The sequence below is a fragment of the Xenopus laevis genome, chromosome 4L (genome assembly GCF_017654675.1).
Source record: "Xenopus laevis strain J_2021 chromosome 4L, Xenopus_laevis_v10.1, whole genome shotgun sequence".
NCBI lineage: Eukaryota > Metazoa > Chordata > Amphibia > Anura > Pipidae > Xenopus > Xenopus laevis.
Window position 1 is genome coordinate 131,602,685 of NC_054377.1, and position 23,961 is coordinate 131,626,645.

The 23,961-nt window shown below is 40.4% G+C and overlaps 1 protein-coding gene across 3 annotated transcripts in view; it reads right to left on the reverse strand.

The window, feature by feature from the left end:
• The window catches only part of tmcc1.L (transmembrane and coiled-coil domain family 1 L homeolog), a 119,024-nt gene that overhangs the window by 69,048 nt on the left and 26,015 nt on the right, over positions 1 to 23,961 (reverse strand). For 2 of the 3 annotated variants that reach the window (XM_018256608.2, XM_018256609.2), the window contains one exon: positions 21,342 to 22,095. In XM_018256608.2, coding sequence (XP_018112097.1) covers positions 21,342 to 21,866 — 525 coding nt within the window. In that variant the 5' untranslated portion in view covers positions 21,867 to 22,095. 3 annotated transcript variants of the gene reach the window in all.

Here is a 23,961-nt window from a genome sequence, read left to right on the forward strand (position 1 = left end):
TGCTCAGAATTGGCCCTTCCATAAAATACTAAAAGTTAACTTAAAAGGAGAAGGAAAGCTATCGAAGCAGTTTATTGCCAACAGATTAGCCACAATAGTGCAAGATTTAACACTATATTTATTCTGCAGAATGCTTTAACATACCTGAGTAAACAGCTCTAGAACACTCTCTGTTTGTTTAGGATAGCAGCTGCCATATTAGCTTGGTGTGACATCACTTCCTGCTCACTCATAGCTCTGGGCTCAGATTACAGGGAGGGGAGGAGGGAAGGGGAGAGGAGCAAACTGAGCATGCTCAAGCCCAAACCCTGGAGGATTAAGCTGAAAACAGGAAGTCTGATACAAAAGCCCATCACAATAGAAGGAAAGAAATGTGGTGTTTCTTCTGACAGAGGACTCAGAGCAGCATTACTTTAAAGGTGAACCAGCCCTTTAAGCATGTGATTCCATTGGACTGCAGTCACTGGAGCTCATTTATCAATAGAAATTTGCACCTGGGCAGTAACACATGACAACCAACTGAATTTCAGTTGAAGGACTCCTATTCGGCTAACGGGCAGCTCAAAAGAATTGGCTACCATCTGCGGTTTCTACCTATTAGGCCAGGTTCCCACCGATAACTGTTGTCTGAAAGGTGCTCTGTTCAGAAGAGCTGTGATGGGGATACGATTCTGATCCAACTCTGCTGATGTAATATTCAAGGTGAAAACATGAATAAATCTCTGGCATATGAGTTCTCAGTTTCTTTACACAGCTGATTCCAGTACAGGTGGCAAATACCGTCATCATCCTGCACCTTCCCTGTGACTGATGCACAAATCACACCGTTCTGTAACGGCTGTAGGCTGTGTAACATCTGTCCCAACTCATACTAGGTTGTAAACTGAAATAGCTAGCAGCACTTTCCCCTGGATTCTATACTGGCAGCAAACCAGGTCCATGAACACATCATTCCTAACGGCACTGAAAAGCTATTAGTAATGATCAGTATGTTAGAGGGGATACCATATACAGGCTCCGATTTCAGTGATGTAACAATAGAGGCTGCAGCCTCCATGGGGAATATATAGGAGCTAGTTAGTGGCAGTCTGACAGATGAATATTTCCATTTATGTGTGCAAAACAGATCGAATGCCCCAAAGTTTGAGTAATGTGAGAGCCCTTAAAAATATTTTTGCTTTAGGGTCAGATAAGGTAAGGGACAAGGGTCTCTGACAACAACCCAGGGGGAGTTATAAGTCACCTATGCTCTGCTGATAGCAATAGCCTAATTAAAGGGGTTGTTAATTTTTAAATTAACTTTAAGTATAATGCGGAGAGTGATATTTTGAGACAATTTGCAATTGGTTTTCATTTGTTATTATTGGTGGTTTTTGAGTTATTTTGCTTTTTATTCAGCAGCTCTCCAGTTTGCAATTTCAGCAATGTGGATCGAAGGGTGCAAATGACCCTAGCAACCATGCACTGATTTGAATAAGAGACTGGAATATGAACAGGAGAGGTGTGAATAGAAACATGAGTAATAAAAAGTAGCAATAAAAATAAATGTGTAGCCTTACAGAGCATTTGTTTTTAGATGGGGTCTCTGACCCCCATTTGGCAGCTGGAAACAGAAGAACAAGGCACATAATTCAAAAACTATAAAAAACAGAAAAAGTGAAGGCCAATTGAAAAGTTGCTACGAATGATCCATTCTAAAAACATACTAAAAGTTAACTTAAAGGAGAATTCAACCTATGGGGAAAAAAATCCATACCCCCCACCCCAGGTAGACTCCCCTCCCTCCTCCCCCCACCCCCTCGCCGCAGATTCTTCCAGCGGAGTTCCACGCATCCATCTTCCGCGTCCTTTGTAATTTGACTGAGAGATCAGCAATTTCCGTGTAATTCCTGCTCAGAAATACCGGAAGATGGGGCATTTCCCCAGGGGGAGGTACAGTTTTTCCCCCCACAGGTTGAATTCTCCTTTAAAGGTGAATTCTAAATGACTTTTCAATTAGTCTTCATTATTTTTTGCAGTTTTTTTTTTTTAATTATTTGCCTTCTTTGCAACTTTCAAATGGGGGGAGGGGGCGCATCTAAAAAACAAATGCTCTGTAAGGCTACACATTTTTTTATTGCTACTTTTTATTACTCATCTTTCTATTCAGTGCCTCTCCTATTTATATTCCAGTCTCTTATTCAAAATCAGTGCATGGTTTCTAGGGTAATTTGGACCCTAGCAACCAGATTAATTGCAAACTGGAGAGCTGCTGAATAAAAAGCTAAATAACTCCAAAAACAGAAATAGTAAAAAAATGAGAACCAATTGCAAATGGTCTCAGAATATCACTCTCTACATCCTACTAAAAGTTAACACAATTGTGAACAACGCTTTTAAATAGTGTTTAATACCACCCTGAGGATCAAGTGAAGTGCTACTACACACCTTCAGCTGTTAACTGTATACAATACACTGAGACCCTGCTTGTCACAAAGGGATAAACCTGTCTATGACTTGTGCTTATGAGGCTGCTCATGAATGGCTTATTAATGTCTGTCTTTATACTGTGCACAAATGTGTCCACACAAAGGAGAGCACAGACAGGACAAACAAATACTCCTCTTCAGAAAAGGCGATCTGGCGATCCATTGCGCGGCGCTCGATTTCTCCTCCCTGCTTTCATTATAGGAGTTAGCCAGGGAGGAGAAATCGAGCGCCGAATGATGAAGCACTGCGTATCTTGACAGTGCTATATAAATAAATGATGATGATGGATCGTCACCTTTTCTGAAGAGGAGGCAAGCAGAGTTTCGGTAAGTTATTTCTTAATAAAGACTTAGTGATTTAAAAGTTTTAATTTGGTTTTGTGTTTTTTTTTTTATCTATACTGACAAATTTAAAAAAAAAAAAAAAAAAAAAATTATGTTACTGATCCTTTAATAGTGCTGCTCCAGCAGACTTCTGCACTGAAATCTGTTTCTCAAAAGACCAAACCTATTTTTTTATATTTAATTTTGAAATCTGACATGGGGCTAGACATATTGTCAGTTTCCTACCTGCCCCAAGTCATGTGACTTGTGCTCTGATAAACTTCAGTCACTCTTTACTGCAAGTTGGAGTAATATCACTCCCCCAGCTGCCTAAAACAGCACTCAATAGTAAAATCCAGGTCCCACTGAAACACATTCAGTTACATTGAGTAGGAGAAACAACAGCCTGTCAGAAGTGCAGACTCTTTCTGAAAGCACATGACCAGGCAAAATGACATGAGATGGCATCTACACACCAATTTTACAACTAAAAATACACTTGCTGGTTCAGGAATGCAATTTTAAATGGTAAAGTGAATTATTTGCAGTGTAATTTAGAAATAAAAACTACACCATAAAAAATCATGACAGAATCGCTCTAAGGATTTTTAGCAGACTTAAGGTATGACGATCCAAATTACATAAAGATTCCTTTTCCGGAATACCCCAAGTCCCAAGCATTCTGGATAAGAGATCCTATAACTGTATAAAGCTAGTGGAAAAGAGCATTGCTGCCTGGCAGATTTACACCATTCTCAGCAACTCACTTTGCCAGGCAGATATTTGGAAGAATTCCACCGGGGGCTTAGCGCATGAAAGTTTGTTACAGTCACATGATTTCACACAAGGCCTGATCAGCCCTAACCATAGGGGGTCCTAACCAAAGCTGAATGGATGGAAAAGCACTGTGCTTGGCTTTGTGTCAGTGGCAAACAAGACAATTTTATAAGAGTATTTAGCACACAGTGTGTGTGTGGATGTGTATACACTGCATTTATTTCTGTGTACAAAAATGTAAAGCTATGATTGTACATAAATGAATCACTGTTTTCTTTGTATTGATGGCTCATATAAATTCTTCATGTGTAAACGCAACTTAAATTCAGAAGCCAAATCAACTAAATGTTGCAAAATGATAACAGTTCAGAATCTGCACCGGAATCACTGAGCTGCCAGACTGAAACACCAGATACAAGAATACTCAGTCTTAATTAACTTCAATTTTGGAAAAAAAACAGTAAAAATAAATAATTGAATACATTTAAAAAATGGAAAGCAATTTCTGGTAAAGAAAACAACTGAACTGAAAAAATTGTTTGGAAGGGGAACAAACCCTTTAGTGCAGATGGAAACACCGTTACTCTCTGTTTCTAATATTAATATTCTACATGGAACAGACTGGCCATGACTACAGCAGGAGTTAAAGGGCCAGTAACATTAAGAATTGCTAGTATAGATTGAAAAAAATAACAACAAAAAAACACCAAGACAGTTTATACTTTAAAATCGCTAAGTCTTTATCCGCTTGCGCTCCTCCTCCGAAAGCGATCCATCGTGCGACGCTCGATTTCTCCTCCCTGCCTTTCTTATAGGAGATAGTCAGGGAGGAGAAATCGAACGCTGCACAATGGATCGTCGCCATGTCGCCTTTTCTGAAGAGGAGTGAAAGTGTAAGTTATTTCTTATAAAGACTTTGCAATTTTAAAGTTTAATTTGTGTTGGGTGTTTTTTTCGATGTATTCTAACAAATATTTTTTTTTTTTTTTGATGTTACTGGTCTTTGAAGTATAGAGGACTGCAAGACTTGTAGAGGGCATGAAGAAGGGGATGGAGTTGAAGGGATAAAGAGGATGTGAGCAAGGATGGAGGCAGATATAAAGAATGGCAAGTTCAGATAGATGGAAGAAGAAGGGAGCATAGCACTGGAGCTGGAGATCAGAGGAAAGGCAGTAAGACATAAGAAAGGAGGTGACGCTAGGTCAAGAGTCAAAAAGATGGAGTGAGCAGGGGGCAGTGGAGCAGAAAGAATTAGAGTAGAGAAGGCAGTGGAGCAGAAGAAATCTGAGGTGGAAAAGCAGTGGAGCAAGAGGAATCTGAAAATGGAAGGCAGTGAAGAAAAGAGGAAATCAAACAGTGGAGGAAAGGCAAAGGAGAAGAAGATCCATGGAGAACAAGCAAAGAAGAGGTAGAATAATTCTCAGATACAGGACTTATTGGAAGTTTGCAGCTGAACTGTGTATAAAAGAGGGGGAAAAACAATACAGCTTTTAGGTACAAGCACAGAAATGATTTCTTCCAGAGAGGAAGAAGATAAGGGCTAACAAGAACTACACATTTATCAGCAGCACTTTTCGTTTTATGTATTCAGCATTTACAGCATTGCGTCTCTATATTCTTATAACTTTAGCCTTTGTTTAATTATTTAACTCCCTGAAGAACTAACTTTTCTCTTGGCCACTGTCTTGACTTGACTCACACAGTCAAGTCAAGGCCAGTGTGTTGCTGACCCCTTGTGCTCAAATAGAAAAATGACAGTTGCTGCTGGATGACAGCCACGCAGAAGGTTACTGCTTTTCTATAACACAAGATCCTTACTGGCATGCTGTCCTTAAATGACACTGGATTCCTTATGCATTGTTCAACAATACAATTAAATATGAGCCAGGAGCCAGTAGCCAACAGTAGCCATACACAACCTAAAGCAATAAGTCATTGGCGCAGGACTGTATATAGGGCAGACTAATTGGAATTGACCATTAACAGGCAGAACCATGACAAAATATTCATCTGGTTAGTATTTTAAACCTCTTTATTTCACAAATAATATCATTCATAGTGGGGAAAAAAAGCAGTTTATGGGAACATTAGGATAAAATTTTAATGTAAAATCCCGGAAAACTTTACTTAAAATCAGGAAAATTGGTGGGACCACAAATAAAAAATGTAAAATGCAGGAAAACTTAAAATTAGGGTATTTAAAATCAAGATTTCACTGTGTATGTGTGTGTGTATGTATGTGTATGTGTGTATATATATATATATATATATATATATATATATATATATATATATATATATATATATATATATATCAGTAAATGGACTCCATGGTCAATTGAATAAATGTGTCTTTATTCTTCAATGCATATTAAGAATAAGAATAAAGACACATTTATCCACTTGACCATGGAGTGTGAGTCCATTTACTGATATGTTCAACAAAAAGTTGACTAGCGCACCCGCATTTGTTCCAGTCCAGTAAGAGTGCATATATATAGTGAATAAAGTACCCCCTCTTGTAAAATATAAGGATATTATAAGTTACCGAGGAGTTTCATGACCATATAAAAACACGAGGCCGAAGGCCGAGTGTTTTTATACAGGTCATGGAACTCCGAGGTAACTTCTAATATCCTCATATTTTGCAACTGGGGGTACTTTATTTATTATAATACACACGTTTCAGTGAATCATGTGACAGAAATGACATCAGAACTCACCGTTTATACATGATGACATCAGAACTCACCGTTTATAAGGATATAATTTACAAGATATTCATAGCTTTTGTGTATTATATATATATATATTCAGTAGTGCACTCGCAATCCCTAATAATGCTGGTCATAACTTAGATGTATACTTTACCAAAAAAAAAAAAAAAACACTCCAATGTCTTGTTAAGGTGAAGAATAAACTGAAACTTTATTTCAACGTTTCGGCTCACTGATTTGGGCCGTCTTCAGGAAGTGAACACTACACTATATATACAGTGAAACCTCCATTTTTTAAGTACCCTAATTTTATGTTTTCCCGCATTTTACATTTTTTATTTGTGGTCAAACCAACTTTTAAGGAAAGACGATCTCCCACAGACTCCATTTTATCCAAATTTTTAAAAATGATTTCCTTTTTCTATGTAATAATACAACAGTACCTTGTACTTGATCCAAACTAAGATTAATCCTTATTGGAAACATAATAGTCACACACCACCTGGTGAACTTGCAAATATTAAATATGGAGTACTTTCTTACAGATTCTTCAGTTGGTGCCCAGGTGTGCGGAACTGCCTGGAGACATCTATCATTCAATGGCAAGCTCTCATTTTACATTGCTTTGCTGCTTTTGTTTTGCCATGATATATGACTTGCCTTTTTTAGATCAATAGTTAACGTTATGTCTTTAAATGAGAGGCTTTATTCCAAGGTAGGTATAAATCTGCTTGCACTGCAGTACCAGGCACTGCTCAGCCCGACTCTGAACTTAGAACTCAGAAACCCATTATCAGATGTCTTTATTAACCCCCTCTTGGCCTGCTATCAAATGTGGGTTCTACAAAAGAATCTTGGACCATGGCTCATTTCCTGATCTTCAGAAAACCTTTCCAAACACTTGTATTGCCATACTTTATAACTTCTTTTATGACATTTTATAATCCTAACTAGATTTAAAGGTTTTGTGTAATAATGTGTAATTTAATAATGAAAACAGTACCTATCCCTTTTTAACATAGTGTGGTTTTTCAAGGGATAGTAGTTTTTAATTGACTATATATTAAATATACAATAGTTTTGCAAATTTGCTGCATTAAGGCAATGGTTAAGTTTTACTCAAGCCTACATGTTCTAACAATCAGGAACATTTATGAATAGTGTGATCTTTCTGTTGTCTGTGCTCCATATTACCAAACGAGTGAATCTGGGCCCAATTTGGAAACCCATGTGCTGAAGCGACTGAGTCAGCTGCTAGTGTATGGCCACCTTAAAGGGGTTGTTGCCCTTTAAATTAACTTTAAGTATGATGTAGAGAGTGATATCCTGAGACAATTTGCAATTGGTTTTCATTTTTTATTATTTGTGGTTTTTGAGTTATTTAGCTTTTTATTCAGCAGCTCTCCAGTTTAAAATTACAACAGTCTGGTTGTTAGGGTCCATATTACTGGAGCAAACATGCATTGATTGGAATAAGAGACTTGAATTGAATAGGAGAGGACCTGAAAGGAAATATGAGTAATAAAAAGTAGAAATAACAAAACATGTGTAGCTATTTTTTAGATGGGGTCAGTAACCCCTATTTAAAAGTTGGAAAGAGCCAGAAGAAGAAGGCAAATAATTAAATAACTATAAAAAAAAAAAGAAGAAGAATGAAGGCCAATCGAAAAGTTTCTTCGAATTAACTTTTAGTATGTTATAAAATGACTAAGTTGAAGGTGAAACACTCCTTTAAAGGAACAGTAACGTCAAAAAATAAAAGTGTTTTAAGGTAATGAAAATATAATGCAGTGTTGCCCTGCACTGGTAAAACTGCTGTGTTTGCTGCAGAAACACTAGTATTGTTTATATAAATAAGCTGCTGTATAGCAATGGGGGCAGCCATTCAAAGAATAAAAGGTTCAGGTTACACAGCAGATAGCAAATAAGCTCTGTCTGTCTAATGGTGTTATCTGTTATCCATTCGTTAACCTGTGCCATATAGCCGTTTTTCAATTTCCGCCATTGCTACACAGCAGCTTGTTTATATGAACTATAGTAGTGTTTCTGAAGTAAACAGATCAGATTTACCAGTGCAGGGCAACACTACATTATATTTTTATTACTTTAAAACACTTAAATTTTTTGGTGTTACTGTTCCTTTAATTTAACTCATAAGTTAAGGTTACAAGATCATGGGACACTTCTAGAAAATCCAGCTAGTGTTGAATACAATCAGTGCAGCTCTGCAACAAACATTTATTAGAAGCGATTCTGAATTTTCAAAGGAATTTTTCAAATTGTACAGCTTTCTACACTATTTGGCTGGTCGTGTTGCAGGCGCAACCTTGTAGCTACAAATTCAGAAAATGGTGCCAGTGAGAACCAACTCTAATGGCAAACTAGTTGTATTGAGACATAAGAATCACATCGACGGCTCACTGATAAGCCAGAAAGCACCCTCATGGACAAGAACTAGGGTTTGGCAACTGAGCTCTATGGGCCAAGACAAGTATACAAGCATATAAAACCCCTGACAGTTCATGTACCCAAAAGTGGGCGATATCCATAACTGACTGCTATTCGTTCCAGTTTAGATTGCCTGTCAACTAATGCAAAGACTGCAAGTGGTGGGGATCCTGACAAAGTAATTAGTGATGTGTGGGTCGACCTGAAGCACGTGGGACTGTGGGTTTACCCACGGGCTGACTTTTACACAAAGTTTGTGGGCCGTGGTCAGGTGAGGGCTGAACTTTAGCCTGTTTCCACCCCAGCTCCTTTTTAAAGGGATTCTGTCATTTTATGATGTACCGTATATACTCGAGTATAAGCCGAGTTTTTCAGCACTCAAAATGTGCTGAAAAAGTCTACCTCGGCTTATACTCGAGTCAGCGATAAAAAACACACATACCGTACATACACAGACGGTCTACAATGCTGGACTGCCAGCTACCGGCACTGCAGTCAATACACTTTAACCCAGAGCAGATAACCCCCAGGAAACCGAGCAGATAAAACCGCGTCCTGCTTCTAAGAAACGAGCCACTACCTCTCACCTCAGTGACCGGATGCAGCCGTTTGGATTTAACCGGATCTTGAGCTGGATTTCTGTGCGCGCCGCTGAGCTTGTGCAAGCACATACAAGTCCCACGCGCATGGACCGGTGTGCGCGCCTTAACCTCCTTCATAACCGCACTGCCGCTAAAAATCATGTCAGTTTGTAAATATGGACAGAAACTACCCGACCCCCACCTTTACCGACATGCTGGCTCCTGTGTCCCCCGCCGCCTGGGCCTACGAACGGAGTGCCACTGGGATCAAACCAGGTAAGAGAGGGCGCGCAGCAAAGTCCTATGACTGGGACTTTTTCTTTCCAAACAAGCGCACAGTCGGGGAGCAGCTTAAAGGAATGTGGCGGTAGAAACATCCACTACAGGCTGTGGATCCTCCCTCACTTGCAGGCCCCAGCAACCCTCCAGGCTTACCCTGTCACCCGACCCGGGCGTGTGCGCCCCTCCAGTTATTGTTGCACTTGTTGTACCTGCTTCCCTGTATTGTGCATTTCCTAAAGTGCAGCTGGAAGTCTACAGGTTGGACACCCTGGCCCTGCATTAACATATGTTATCAGAGTTTGACACAGACCAGTGCATGCTTTCTGCCTCCTCTGTGCCTTGTCATTATTGTGTGGGGAGTGTGTGTGTATATATATAGTATATGCGTGTGTCTGTGTATGATGGTGTGGGTAGAAAAAATGTCTGTAATATAAATCCACTGGGGGGGACAAATTTTCAGTGATTTAGCTGTAGTGTTTGCAGCATAAAGGGTTATAAATGGAAACTTTCTGTTAATAAAAGGAATGAAGTGTAGTTTAATTTTGCCAAAAATTACTGTCTATACCTGATTGTCTAACGGTCTTGTGTCTAGGCTTATACTCGAGTCAATAAGTTTTCCCAGTTTTCGTAAGTAAAATTAGGTACCTCGGCTTATACTCGGGTCGGCTTATACTCGAGTATATACGGTAGTTACGGTATGTAGTTATTTTATTATAAGTTATGCTGTTTACACTGCAAATAATTCACTGTACAATATAAAATTTTATTCCTAACCCAAGTGTACTTTTTTTAGTTGTAATCTTGGTGTGTAGGCGCTATCTCAGGTCATTTTGCCTGGTCATGTGCTTTCAGAAAGAGCCAGCACTTTAGCATGGAACTGCTTTCTGGCAGGCTGTTGTTTCTCCTACTCAATGTAACTGAATGTGTCACAGTGGGACCTGAATTTCACTATTGAGTGCTGTTCTTAGATCTACCAGGCAGCTGTTATCTTGTGTTGGGGAGCTACTATGTGGCTACCTTCCCAATGTTCTGCTGTTAGGCTGCTGGGGGGAAATGGAAGAGGGGGGGTGATATCACTCCAACTTCCAGTGCAGCAGAAAAGAGTGACTGATCTGAGCACAAGTCACATGACTGGGGGCAGCTGGGAAACTGACAATATGTCTAGTCCCATGTCAGATTTCAAAATTAAATATAAAAAAAATATGTTTGCTCTTTTGAGAAATGGATTTCATTACAGAATTCTGCTGGAACAACACTATTAACTGATGCGTTTTGGAAAAAAACAAATTTTTTCCCATGACAGTATCCCCTAAATACTCACGTGCTGGTGTGCCCAGCACCTTCTGTGATAGCAGGGTGGGTGGGGCGCAGATATATGAAGAGGAGCACAGGGCATGTTAGGGTCAGGGGGGGGATCAGGTGCTGGTTGAGTTTTTCGTCCTGCACATCACTAGGTAATCAAGCTGAAAAGAATGATAGCTATTAAGATTTCTGCAAGCAGAAAAGAATAGGCGGCAGACTGGCAGACAAATGCCCTAGCAAATGGATGCAGGGTGACAGGGAGGGTCACTAGGATGCAGGGAGTCTCATTCCAGAGGACAGTGAAACTGAGCAGCTTAGATTCCATTGTGACCCCAATAAACCCATTTTCTTCCAGCCTGCAATAAATAGCTTTATACTGGCCTCTAAAAGTGTGTGGGCGGAAGGGGAGGTGAATAGGAGATTAACTTGTAAAAAAAGGGGGGGAAAAGAAACAGCTGCTGCAAATGAAAACCCATAAATCACTTACAAATGTCATTACAATACATTAAATTGCAGCATAGCCAGGCCCAGATTTGTGCCGCGCCGCACCCTAAAACTACATTGGGAACTCAAGAGTACCCCAGCGCTATCATCACTGCGCGCGTGCAGGGGGCGGGCGTTAGGACCCTGAGGCCTGGGGGTGTCGAGGAGGAAAAACCGGCCCGGAGCATAACATTTATTTATTTCATTGTGGGTCATACTGTGCACAGGTGTATGAACGTATATTTTATTTTTGTGCCCTATACATTTTTCTGGATGTTCCCCTCAACACCACACTGAGCTACTAAATGATTCAGCTTTTTGTAGCTAGGTTCCAACTTACCCAAGCAACCAGGTATTGGCGTGAATGAGAGACTAAACAGATAAACAGGAGAGGCCTGAGATGCACCAAATCCAGGATTCATTTTTTAGCAGGATTCAGATTCGGCCAAATCCAAGTACTGTACCTGGCCAAACCAAATCCGATTCCAAAATATCAAGTGAATTTTTGTCACGTAAACCAGGAAGTCAAAATTTTTTTTTAAAGTGAACAGTTCTCTTTCTCCCTAATTTACATATCCAAACTAGGGTTCAGGATTCGGCCAAATCCTAACAGTGGAATCGGTGACTCCCTGATAGAATCATAAGCAATAAAAAGTAACAATACATTGTAGACTCACAGAGCAACAGTTTTTTGGCTGCGACACTCATCTGACAGCTGGAAATAGAAGAAGGAGCTGGAAAAACTAGAAGACCAATAGAAAAGTTGCTAATACTATGCTACTCTATAGTACTTAATGTTAACTATAAACCTCCCGACTTGTCTATTTCATTCAATTCTGTCTCCATGTCTGAAGATTATGCTAGTTCTTACCTTTAAAACAAATGCAACAGTAGAATTCTGCCTTATTCTAACAGTAAAAAAAAAACCTAACAGGTTATGCCCAGTTACGGATTCAGAAGGGTAATGGGCGACAGGGATTTTTAGCACATGTGTAACCAATGCAATGCAACCAAGTAACCAGTAACAAGTACAAGTTCTTAAAGGGCAAGTAAATCTCCTAGAAATAAAGTATTTTATTTTCTATGGTAGAGTTATTAATTCTACAGTTCTGCATTAATCTATGAATAACATGTGAGTGACCTCTGTGTATTTTCCTGTGTAACGCAAATAAAGATACGTGTGCCCTTTTGTCCTATTTCATTTGAACGTATGCCTAATACACAGTAGGTTATTTATATGAATATAGTAGTTTTGCTGAAGAAAACACAAAATACTACTGCAGGGCGACTGTACATTGCATTTAAATCCTTTGTGAAAGCCCTCCCTCTTCTAATATTTCCTCAAAAATATATGCTGCTCAGCCCTATTAAACAGCAAGCTCTATCCCTGTAATACAATGCATTCAATTTGCATTTACATCCGTGTACGTTATAAATACATATTAATGGCCTTATTTAAACTATAGAACATGTTTTATATTTCAAGAACCCAAAAGAATTACCTAAGCAAGAGAACTGACACCACTATAGTTTAATCCCTTCAATTCTTTAAGGGGTTCAGTGGGCCTCCTACATGTTTTGGTCCCCCAGTGAATGCATAGTCTACTCCCACTATTGTTATGCAACTGCCTGTTGGCCATGGGAAGCAGCAGAGTAACATCACAAGCCTATATTATATTTAAGTGGGCTTTTATTTGCCTTTTACATTTTAAAAAAAAATCCATGATGCACACTAAAGGCACATTAATAAAAGTATTGAGTGATAGTAGTGTGTAGGGTGGACATCCCTGCAGTGACCTGTCTACTGGAGACCTTTGCATTATACAGGACAGGGTCATTATATTTTTCAGTCCAAATGAACTGCCCAGAACTAGCTGCCAGAGGAAATGCTTTCACCCAGCAAAAACAACTATCAGCACCCTAGAGGCATTAATAGCAATCCAAACATCCAACAAACCATGCTCCCTTACAGTGTCAAGCATTAGAAATTCCAGCATTACAGGGTCAATGCCCTTCATCAACTGCCAAATGATTCCCATGTTGCTGTTATAAACACAGAGCGAATAGGAAACCATACACAAAATAACATCCTATCATTTCCCTTCATAAATAATTCCATGTAATTATGAGCAAAGGTAATCATAGTTCCATAATATTACATATTTCAATATGTTTATTTAATATGTTTTTTAATATTAAGAGATCTACTTAATCCTTGTTGCTTTAAATGCTTAACATGCATATTCTCCGTAATCTGTCTGGATAACAAGTGCCCAAAACTGCCAGTGCCACCTCCCATTCACTTGTATAGGAAACACTTGCACTTTTCAGCCAAAAAACAAATCTACTGGTGCTGTAACCGGCTGCCGCTGGACTGGCTGAAAAGCGGCAGTCCAAATGAATGGAAAGTAGAAGGGTTGGTTTTGCATTCTTCTCCGTCAGCTGAAATACTGCAGAAGAGGGTACACCCTATGCGCCATGGCCCTATGTGATGGAAACAAGGCTTTCCTGAATTTATTTATATCTTCCCTGATGTCAAATTAGCTTCTTACATTGCATGCCTGCTACAGTATAAGGGCTCATGTCTGGACACCTCCTAGGCACTTTCTATACTTGAGATAAGTGGTGTAGGAGAAATAGCTGCATCCTTTAAATCTCAATTATTCTTCCCTTCATCCCATTGTTTCATTAGTCACTTGGGACATACCCTGTGTCCTCCCTTCTAACCCTCCCCAGTGAGTATGTGTCTGGTTAGCCAGCTCTTTACTAGCAGTGTGTATAAAAATGTCTTGAGAAAAATCATATTATGTGCCTAAAACTGTCGGCATCATGGACTTTTTATTCTAAGCTATGGTTTCAGCCTTAAATGTGTCAAGTATTACCAGAGGATGTTTACTTATCTTGTAAACTCAGCCCAGGCAAGTAACGGCCTCTGCCTTGTGATTCCTATTCCTGTGAGACATTCTTCTGTGCCTACCTGATGGGTTCAGATTGATGTTGCCCTACAGCAGGAAACTGCTTATCTAGAACAATTCCTCAACAGCTATCACAGCTTCTCTGGGATGCTTCCATGTACAATAAACTGGATGAGTAACCAACAATCCCACCATCTATAGAGATATCCTTTCATTTGCAGTGGCAGCAACCTGCATTGGAGCCTTACGTTCAGTTTTAGCCAAGACTACATAAATTAAGTATAATAATATGTTTTCTGTTTTTTTGCTGTCTGCAGTGGGAGAGCATGATAGATCCAAGTCCCTAGAATGTCACTAGTGACTTCCAAGTAAGGTTCACAACGACTGGATTGGCAGAAATAAAAGTTATAGCCACATTTCTATATAATGTGGGCCCCCGACTTTCAAGCAAAAAGCAATCTCTATCAAATAAACAAAATAACATCCTATAATTTCCCTTCATAATAATTTCTGTGTAATTAATGAAGGTAAATCATAGTTCCATAATACTTTTTAAAAATACTATGGACCTCTGATTTTTTTTATCTCAAGTACTCTACTTAGTCCTCAAGCAAACAGCGATCTCTATAATGACCATGTAATTGCTAAAGAAAAGTTATGTTAGTGACACTTCCCTAGAACAGAATATTATTTAAGGTCCTTACATAGACATACAGGTATCAAACCGCTGCTTGTTCCGGCAAGTAAGACCCCAAAGGTCAAGAGATATGCCATTATCTTCTGAAAGCCATTCTGGAATCCCAGTTCCAGACCACAGTAATACAGGAGTTATCATGTTGCCACCTTATCAATTTTTAGTATCGTCAGAGATTTTCACTTTCTGTTGTCAACAAAAACCTTTGTACAGAATGTATGCTATTATCACATACCGTATATACTCGTGTATAAGCCGACCCGTGTATAAGCCGAGGTACCTAATTTACCTAAGAAAACTGGAAAAATGTATTGACTCGTGTATAAGCCTAGGGGCCCCATGTCAGATTTCAAAATGTGAATGTGACCCAGCCGCAACAATTGGGGGACACTGGGCAGGTACCTGTTACTGTCTGTGACTGACTGTGTCGCCGACCGGATTTCATGTTTGCTTCCCTCTGCCACCCCTATTTCATGTTTGCTTCCCTCTGCCACTTCCCCCCCCATCTGTCGCTCTCCCCACCCTGGCTGCTCTTCCCTCTGTCCTTCCCTCTGTCACCTCTGCTCTTCCCTCTGTCCTTCCCTCTGTCACCTCTGCTCTTCCCTCTGTCCTTCCCTCTGTCACCTCTGCCCCAGCCGGACTGCCTGTGACTGCCTGTGTCGCCGCCCGGAGCAGGTCCAGGAGCTCCGGGCGGCGCGTCCTTCCCTGCCGGCGTTCGCTTTCAAAATGGCGGCGCCCATGGCCGCCACGTGGGTAGCTGCCGGCGCCGCTACCCACGTGGCGGCCATGGGCGCCGCCATTTTGAAAGCGAACGCCGGCAGGGAAGGACGCGCCGCCCGGAGCTCCTGGACCTGCTCCGGGCGGCGACACAGGCAGTCACAGGCAGTCCGGCTGGGGCAGAGGTGACAGAGGGAAGGACAGAGGGAAGAGCAGAGGTATGACCCGCGTATAAGCCGAGTTTGAGTTTTTCAGCACATTTTGGGTGCTGAAAAACTCGGCTTATACGCGAGTATATACGGTAATAAACGTCAGCTGTTGCCAGGGTTACTTGCATCCATACATCCACGATGTGATAAATATCTTTAGTATTGTAAATCAGTATCTGCACTAGAAAGATTCTGCTCGCTATTACTCCGTGTCAGGCACAGGCTATATGAGACGGCATCATCCACCAATATGCGACGTACGACTCATTTATGATGGTTGACCAAATAAATCCAAATGACAATGCTGTAATAAGGAAGCAAGAAAAAGAGCAATTTCCCAGAGGTCACAAAGAGTGGAGTAAATGCACAGGCATTTCCTGCAGCAGATTCCATGTCAGATATAGGATAGTAATGTAGAGAGAAATGCCCCCAAACCATCAACTATTAATAGGAAATGAGAATCAATTGGCCCATACTAAATTCATATTCCTTGTACGAATGCATTTTTAGCAATGAAGAATGCAGTTAGAACACAGTCTTGCTAACCAGCTGGATCACTACATGGACCATTCAGTGTATGGATGAATATATGTACACAAGTAGAAAAGGGCAGTGATTAAATGTCAAGAGGAGTTGCCCGTTAACTAGAGTGATATTCTGAGACCATTTGCAATTGTTTTTCATTTTTAATTATTTGTGGTTTTAGAGTTATTAAGGCACACAGGTGATATTCTACGTTGGCATTTAGCATCCAGTGAAGTAGAAGCGCCCCAAACCTATTGGTATCTGTTATTGGCTGGTGACAGCCAGAATCCATTAATGGAAACTAGAGGCTGCATGGCAGTGTTCTAGTATGTGAAAAGTGCCAGAAGAAAATACACCTTGAATGTAACATAGTAAGTTAAGTTGAAAAAAGACATGTCCATCAAGTTTAACCTTTTAACCTGCCAGTTGATCCAGAGGAAGGCAAAAAAACCCATCTGAAGCCTCTCCAATTTGCCTCAGAGGGGGAAAAATGTCCTTCCTGACTCCAAAATGGACTAGTCCGTGGATCAATTTGAACTATGAGCTATCTTCCATAACCCTGTAAAAAGCCATCCAATCCCTTCTTAAAGCGAATATCGAACTGGTTCAGGGAGAGAATTTCCTATCTTCAAAGCTCTCACTGTAAAAAAAACCCCTTTCAAATATTTAGGTGGAACCTCTTTTCTTCTAATCGGAACGGGTGACCTTGTGTCAGCTGGAAAGACCTACTGTTAAATAAAACCCTACTGTCCGTAAGACTTTATTTTTTCTCAGGGCTGATGTTTGGCCATATCTGATCTGACCAATAGAACTCTGCCCCCAAGGGAAATGTAATAATGAAAGTCAGACTCCAATCAATCAATAGATCCCCACAGGGACACCTCCTAGTCTTATTGTCCTTATTAGTGCAACCGTATGAGACAATTAGTTGAGCAATTTAGCAAAGTGGAAGATAGAACAGAGCCCAAATGCATAAATCAAAGTGTGAAGGACACAACATAAATACAGTTTTGCTGGAAACTGGTAATGCTGTCCAACCCACCCCCACTCCCCATGCATACACACAACATCATCAATGGAGACATTTTGTCTTGAAGGCAAACAGAATAGATTTAACATTCTTTCACTAATTGTCCAATTAAGGTCAATGGAAACTTAGGGTTTTTATTTGCCAATCTCTTTCAATGTGGGACAAAATACCTTTTGTTTTCTCACTCTACTACTCGTCCTAAACTGTCAAATTGGTAAATAATGAAGGGGTTGTATATTAAAATTTGACCAGTTTATTTGCCCAAAGCAACCAACCATATAATGTTTTTAAAAATAAGTGGTGAGCACATCTTTCCCTTGTTTATTATCGTTTATACAGGAGCAGTGGTCAGCTCCATGTTGTAGCTCCCACCCTTTAAAGCTACAGTCATTTTGATCCCAATGGTGGCCAATAAAAGGGCAAGTTTGGGAGTTTTACTTTGAAAGCAACGAGTAAGTTGCAGGTAAAACTTAGTCCCTGTGTAAAATGTATAATAAAGCAATAGCATTCTTAATGAATCAGATAAAATTGAGCATAGGACTGGCCAGATATGGGATGACTTTGACGTAGTTGGCCAGCTTAAATATATTGCAATATATGGACAAACAATCCCTGTTTTGTTTAAAGGGTAAGGCATTTTATAGTAGCTTAAGGCACAAAATGTTTCAATGTCCTTAATATATTGATAATGGGTTGAGTGCAGAGGACTCTTGTATTTGTCCATGTGAATTTTGTGGTCACAGCCTCATTGCACCCCCGCGTAAAGTTTTTAAAAATCAGTGGTGAGCACAACTTTCCCTTGTTTGTTACAAATATAATTTGGAACACAGAAGTAAAATAATGTTATAGGACAAGAGCATTTTGTCCACAGCACTACAGAAACCTTGATCGTGGGTACAGTGGGAATTAAAATCAGCTTTAGGGTGGTGGCAGAGGGGGAGATTTAGTCGCCTGTGATAAATCTTCGCTACTGCGGGTGACTAATATCCCCGCAATGTATTCCCCCCCCCAGCAAGAATGTAACCAGCCGGCGGGATGCCATTAGCGTCGATTTGGTTTTCCGACACGTATGCCTTTCCACCAGCAATTTTCATTCTTGCCGGTGGGAAGGCATTTCGGGGAGATTAGTCGGCCGAAGTAGCAAAGATTTATCGCAGGTGACTAAATCTCCACCACCACCCCTAAACTACACAAGCGTCACGCAATCTGTGGTTTCCACCTTTATCAAAATACTGGGGTTATGTATTTACAGGTGCACACTTTGCTCCGGTAACTCAAAGCACCCAATCAGTAGGCACAATGAACCAATGTGCTGCCTGCAGCGCCGTTTCTGTATGTATTGCCGCCTGAGGCGGCTCCAGTAATGCCGCCCCCCCCCCCAGCCCGATTCGATTTCCGGGGGGAGGCAGCAACGCTAGTGCGGAGAGCGCAATTGCGCTCTCTCGCCCTAGTAAAGCCGAATTTCCGGTTCAAAAACCGGAAATTCGGCTCTTAAAGGCACCAGGAGCGGCTTTTTGCCGCCCCTGGAAACCTAGCTGGCGATGCCGCCTGAGGCGAGCGCCTCAGCTCGCCTCATTGGCGGATCGCCCCTGGCTGTCTGAAAGCTAAAGTCTGATAGGTTGTTTTGGGTTACTGCAGCAGTATACATTATAGATATTCAGCGCCGGATTTCAATGAGGGGCGCCCCTAGGCCGCACAGTCCGAACAGGCGGCCCCGCGGTCCTAGCGCCCACCTCACCTCCCCTTCCCAGCGCGCTGGCGAAAAAACGCCAGCGCAGCTGCTGTAATTGAATGGGGACGCACACGTCCCCATAATGCGGCTGGGCGGCATGCCGCCCCTATTTTTTTGCCGCCCTAGGCCCGGCCTATGCGGCCTTGCCGCAAATCCGGGCCTGTAGATATTTTTTTAACGTTATGTCTGCCCACATACTTCTCACACAAGTATAGGATAAAAGCAGGGCTCATAAATTCTTCCAGAACCTACATTGGTTTTTAAAAAAGCTTTCTGGTAAAATGTTTCCTCTGACAGTTCTTTAGCTTTCTGGGACTTTGATACTGTGCTCTGAAAAGAGCTTGATGTCTCTTGCACATATAAGTAATGGAGTATCTAATTGCCAATTTTTCCAACTTCAAAACTCTCGCTCGCTTCCTTTAATGCTTTTTCCTTTATACAATGGAAAAGTTCCCAGGAATACATTTTTCTTTAATACTCTCTTGTTGAAAGATAATATAATGAGTTCATGTAATGATGTTGTAGAATTGTGAATATACTGTACAAAAATCTTAAATATCCTTTTGGAATCATTTGCAAATGCCATTTCCAACAGTTAAAGCAAAAATGGTTCTCCTAGATTGATGCGGACTCTCCCTGCTAATAAAGGAAATCGTTACTAGGTTTTATTAAAATAGAAGGAAAGGCATAATCACTGGGGGGTGCTAAATGTTAGGCACTCCCCCAGAGATTATAATTGTTTACCTGATACCCCAGGTTACTACTGCGGGAGCACCACACCTCCATCTTTTTATTCTGGATATTTTCTATATTCCGGTCCTTATAGGCATGTGCAGTAGAGTGAAAAGTCAAACTTAGAAGCAAAAAGGCAGCTTGCATGCGTCTTGGGCACAAAGAGAAGATCAAAGAAGCAGAACAAGATAGCCATTTGGTGCTCCTACAGAAATACCAGAGATTGGGGCAGTTTTAACTGAACAGGAACAGGCCCTGGGTATCAGGAAAGCAATTATAATCCCTGGGGTTGCCAAATGTTAAGCAGCCATTCCCCCAGTGATTATAATTGCTTACCCGATACCCTGGTTATACCTTTCCTTCTCCTTAATATATTGCTTTACAGGGATTGTTCAGCATTCATAACAGCTGCCCCTATGGAGCTTACAATCTAAGTCCATAGCACATTCACGCACTAGGGTTAGTTTTATCAGGAACCAATTAAAGCAAAACTATACCCACAAAATGAATACTTAAGCAACAGATAGTTTATATCAAATTGAATGACATATTAAAGAATCTTACCAAACTGGAATATATATTTTCATAAATATTGCCCTTTTACATCTCTTGCCTTGAACCACCATTGCGTGACTCTATCTGTGCTGCCTCAGAGATCACCTGACCAGAAATAGCACAACACTAACTGTAACAGGAAGAAGTGAGGAAGCAAAAGGCAGAACTCTGTCTGTTAATTGGCTCATGTGACCTTACGTGTGGTTTGTATGTGTGCACAGTGAATCTTACGATCTCAGGGGGCGGCCCTTATTTTTTAAAATGGCAATTTTCTATTTATGATTACCCAATGGCACATACTACTAAAAAAGTATATTATTATAATAATGGTTCATTTACATGAAGCAGGGTTTTAAACATGAGCTGTTTTAATCATTATCTTTTTAAAAGAGACCTACAATGTTTGGGGGGTATAGTTTTCCTTTAACCTTCCTGTTAAAGGAAATACAAACTGATTTAAGGTTGTGCGTTCAATGGAATTGAACTCCTGACCCAAACACTGCAAGGCAGCAGTACAAACTAGCGAGCTACCATGCTGCCCAAATCATGTTACACAAACATATGATCACCAAGCAAACATAAATATTACAAAGCTTGCAAAACATCCAATGTGGCAGGGTGTACTACTCGCTTTGCTTGTCCAGCTTAGAAACAAAATAAAATGTAAACGTAAGGTAAATAAATATAAGCCTCTAAAATCCTCTAAAATGGTCACTTACACATTAATAACAGCAATATTTTCACACATGTACATTCCCAGAGCTACTCAACTAGGATCCCTTTCTACAAACATTCCCACCTGTTGTAAATTTCCAGTTCTTATATGATTTAGTTCCATGCCTTTACTTACCCTTTCAATAGAATCATCCCCTGACAGGTATGAAGAGTTAGGCACCTCCAAGGCAGCAGTAGGGTGTGCATCAGTGGTAGAGGAGGAACGAGGTCGTCCTGGGTGGGAGAGCACAGCCATGATGTCCTGAGCTGAGCGCCGCCCTATCTGTGGACTTCCTCGTGTGTTTGGCTTTGCTTTGCGGTTCTGCTGCAAGCTGCTTCCTCTTTTCACTTTGGGTGGGGCACGGATCTGCTGCAAAACTCTATTTAGTGCTGTGGGCTGGGCATTGCCCTCAGCATCAACTGGTTGGGCATGCTCAGGCTCAGAGTCTGGCTCTGGCTGGACTTGCTGAACGTCATGGGGAGAGACAGAAGAACGTCGCCTTTGATGTTGAAACAGATGCTTCAGCCCTTGGCCAATCACATTGATATTGTCAAAATGTGAGCCTTTGGCTGCCTTTTGCTCCCCATCTAGAAGCCTCCTCCCTTCAGAACCTCCAGGATCTACATCATCGCAGACACTGTCATTGCCAGTGGCCTCCATTAGAGGACATCAATCTTGCCCTGCCCCCAGAGTAAGAAGATGTTTAAGTCTCTGTGGAACCACTGATCCTGTTTTAATTTATTTGATTTTGAAATGAATAGAATAATTCCATAAAACAAGAGGAGAGTGGTGCGGTGATGTCATAGGAGCAGAGAGGTCATGTCCATAAATGAATCAGTCATTATCTTAATGAGAGGGGGTGTCTGGCGGCTGAGTTCCTCAGAGAGATCTAGGGGAAAGAACACAGTAACCATTGCTAACAGTGGGATAATGATGGGAAAGGGATTTGCAGTATAAAAAAAACACAAGTTAAACAATACATTCTCAGACTTACTTTTTATGTTAACAGCCCAGGACTTGATTTTTTCACAGTTGAGACAAACCAACACAATCTTGAATTCACTGGCCACTTGTCAAGTTAAAGGGGACAACCCAACACAAATCTCCTATGTTTATAAAGATCTCATGTAGGCTTCTATGGCAGGTTTATTTAAAGGAGCTCAGCAAACAAAGAGTCTAGAAATGCTGCACTTTATGGTTTATGTGGTTTATGTGGGTACCAGCCCAATTGCACCACAGCCCTTTAATAGTGAAGATCTTTGCCCTTGAATATGCCCCAGTTGCTCCACATCTTCTTTTCTGTTGATTCAATGCACATGCTCTGGGCTGCTGCCATTTACCTGAGCTTAGGGACCAACTTACAATATACACTCTATACATAGAATATAAAAGTTGTGATATTTTACATAAATTTAAGACACCTCACCATAGCTTTTCGACAGCAGACCAAAATATGCTGAGCAAGTGCAGTACTACCGACACTTAAAAGATGGCCTAACAAGATCCAAGACAGCAAGGCCTGTTATAAGGCGTCTCAACCTCTCTGTTGGCAGTTCAGTAAATTTAGTTAAAGGGGAACTATCACGAAAATGAAAATTTAATATAAGCTTCAGCATACTGAAATATGAAACTTTCTAAATACGACCAATTAAATATTCTGTACTGTTTCTGTAATAATCAGGTTTATCTTCACTATTCCTCTCTCAGCATCTGTTTCCTTCATTCTCTCTTCATTCAGGAGTTGGGTGTCAGAAATTTATTGACAGTTAGATCCAATATATCTTATAGGGGGCTCCTTTTGTCTAAAAGATGTATTAGAGCTCACTCTATTAAAATCACCAGAAATCCCGTCTCTCTACATGCAGAATTTGTGCAAAAGGCAGTTATTTTGTTAGATTTTGTTTGTAATGGAATCAGTATTTGAGTGAGCTCTAATACATCTGCTAGGAATGGATCGAACTGTCAATAAGCATTTGACACCCAACTGCTGCATGAAGACAGAATGAAGAGAAACAGATGCTGAGAGAGGGATAGTGAACATAAACTTGATTATTTCAGAAACAATGCAGAATTTTTAATTGATTGTATTTACAAAGTTTCTTATTTCAGCATGCTGAAGCTTATATTAGATTTTATTTTTGAGATAGTTCCCCTTTAAATTCAGTCAATTCTCCTTTAAAGGGGAACTCCATCCAGGAACGGTGCTTTTGCAAAAGGAAAAAAAATGTAATTCTAAGCAACTCTGCAATATACATTACAAATATTTAATGGTTTTTACATTATTTGTGAATATAATAACTATATAAAACAGTTTGCCTCTTACACATTTATAAGGGGCCCCTGTGAACACTAGCACACAGTACCAAAATGTTTGTCCACATCACTTGTGTATACAATATAAACAGCTGATTTTACTCTATAATAAGCAATTCATATAAAGAATTCCATTAATTAATGTGCTAATTGATAGTCACTTCGCTGGGTTTCAGTGGAATTCTTCATATGTTTAAATCCTACACTCCTTCCTGCCCCTGCTCTATGTTCTCATTGTTTGATATGGAAGTTACGTAAGTTTTTGCATAACTTACATAAATTGCCTAAGTTTAGGGGCCCAATGATTTTGCTATGGGCCAAATAACTAGTCAGTAGTAGTTCATACACATAGTAAAATTAATTAATGTGCTAATAAGTCAGTCTTTTAATTGTGGGTCAGTGAAATTTATCTTAAGTCAAGGGTGCCCAGGACGTCGATCGC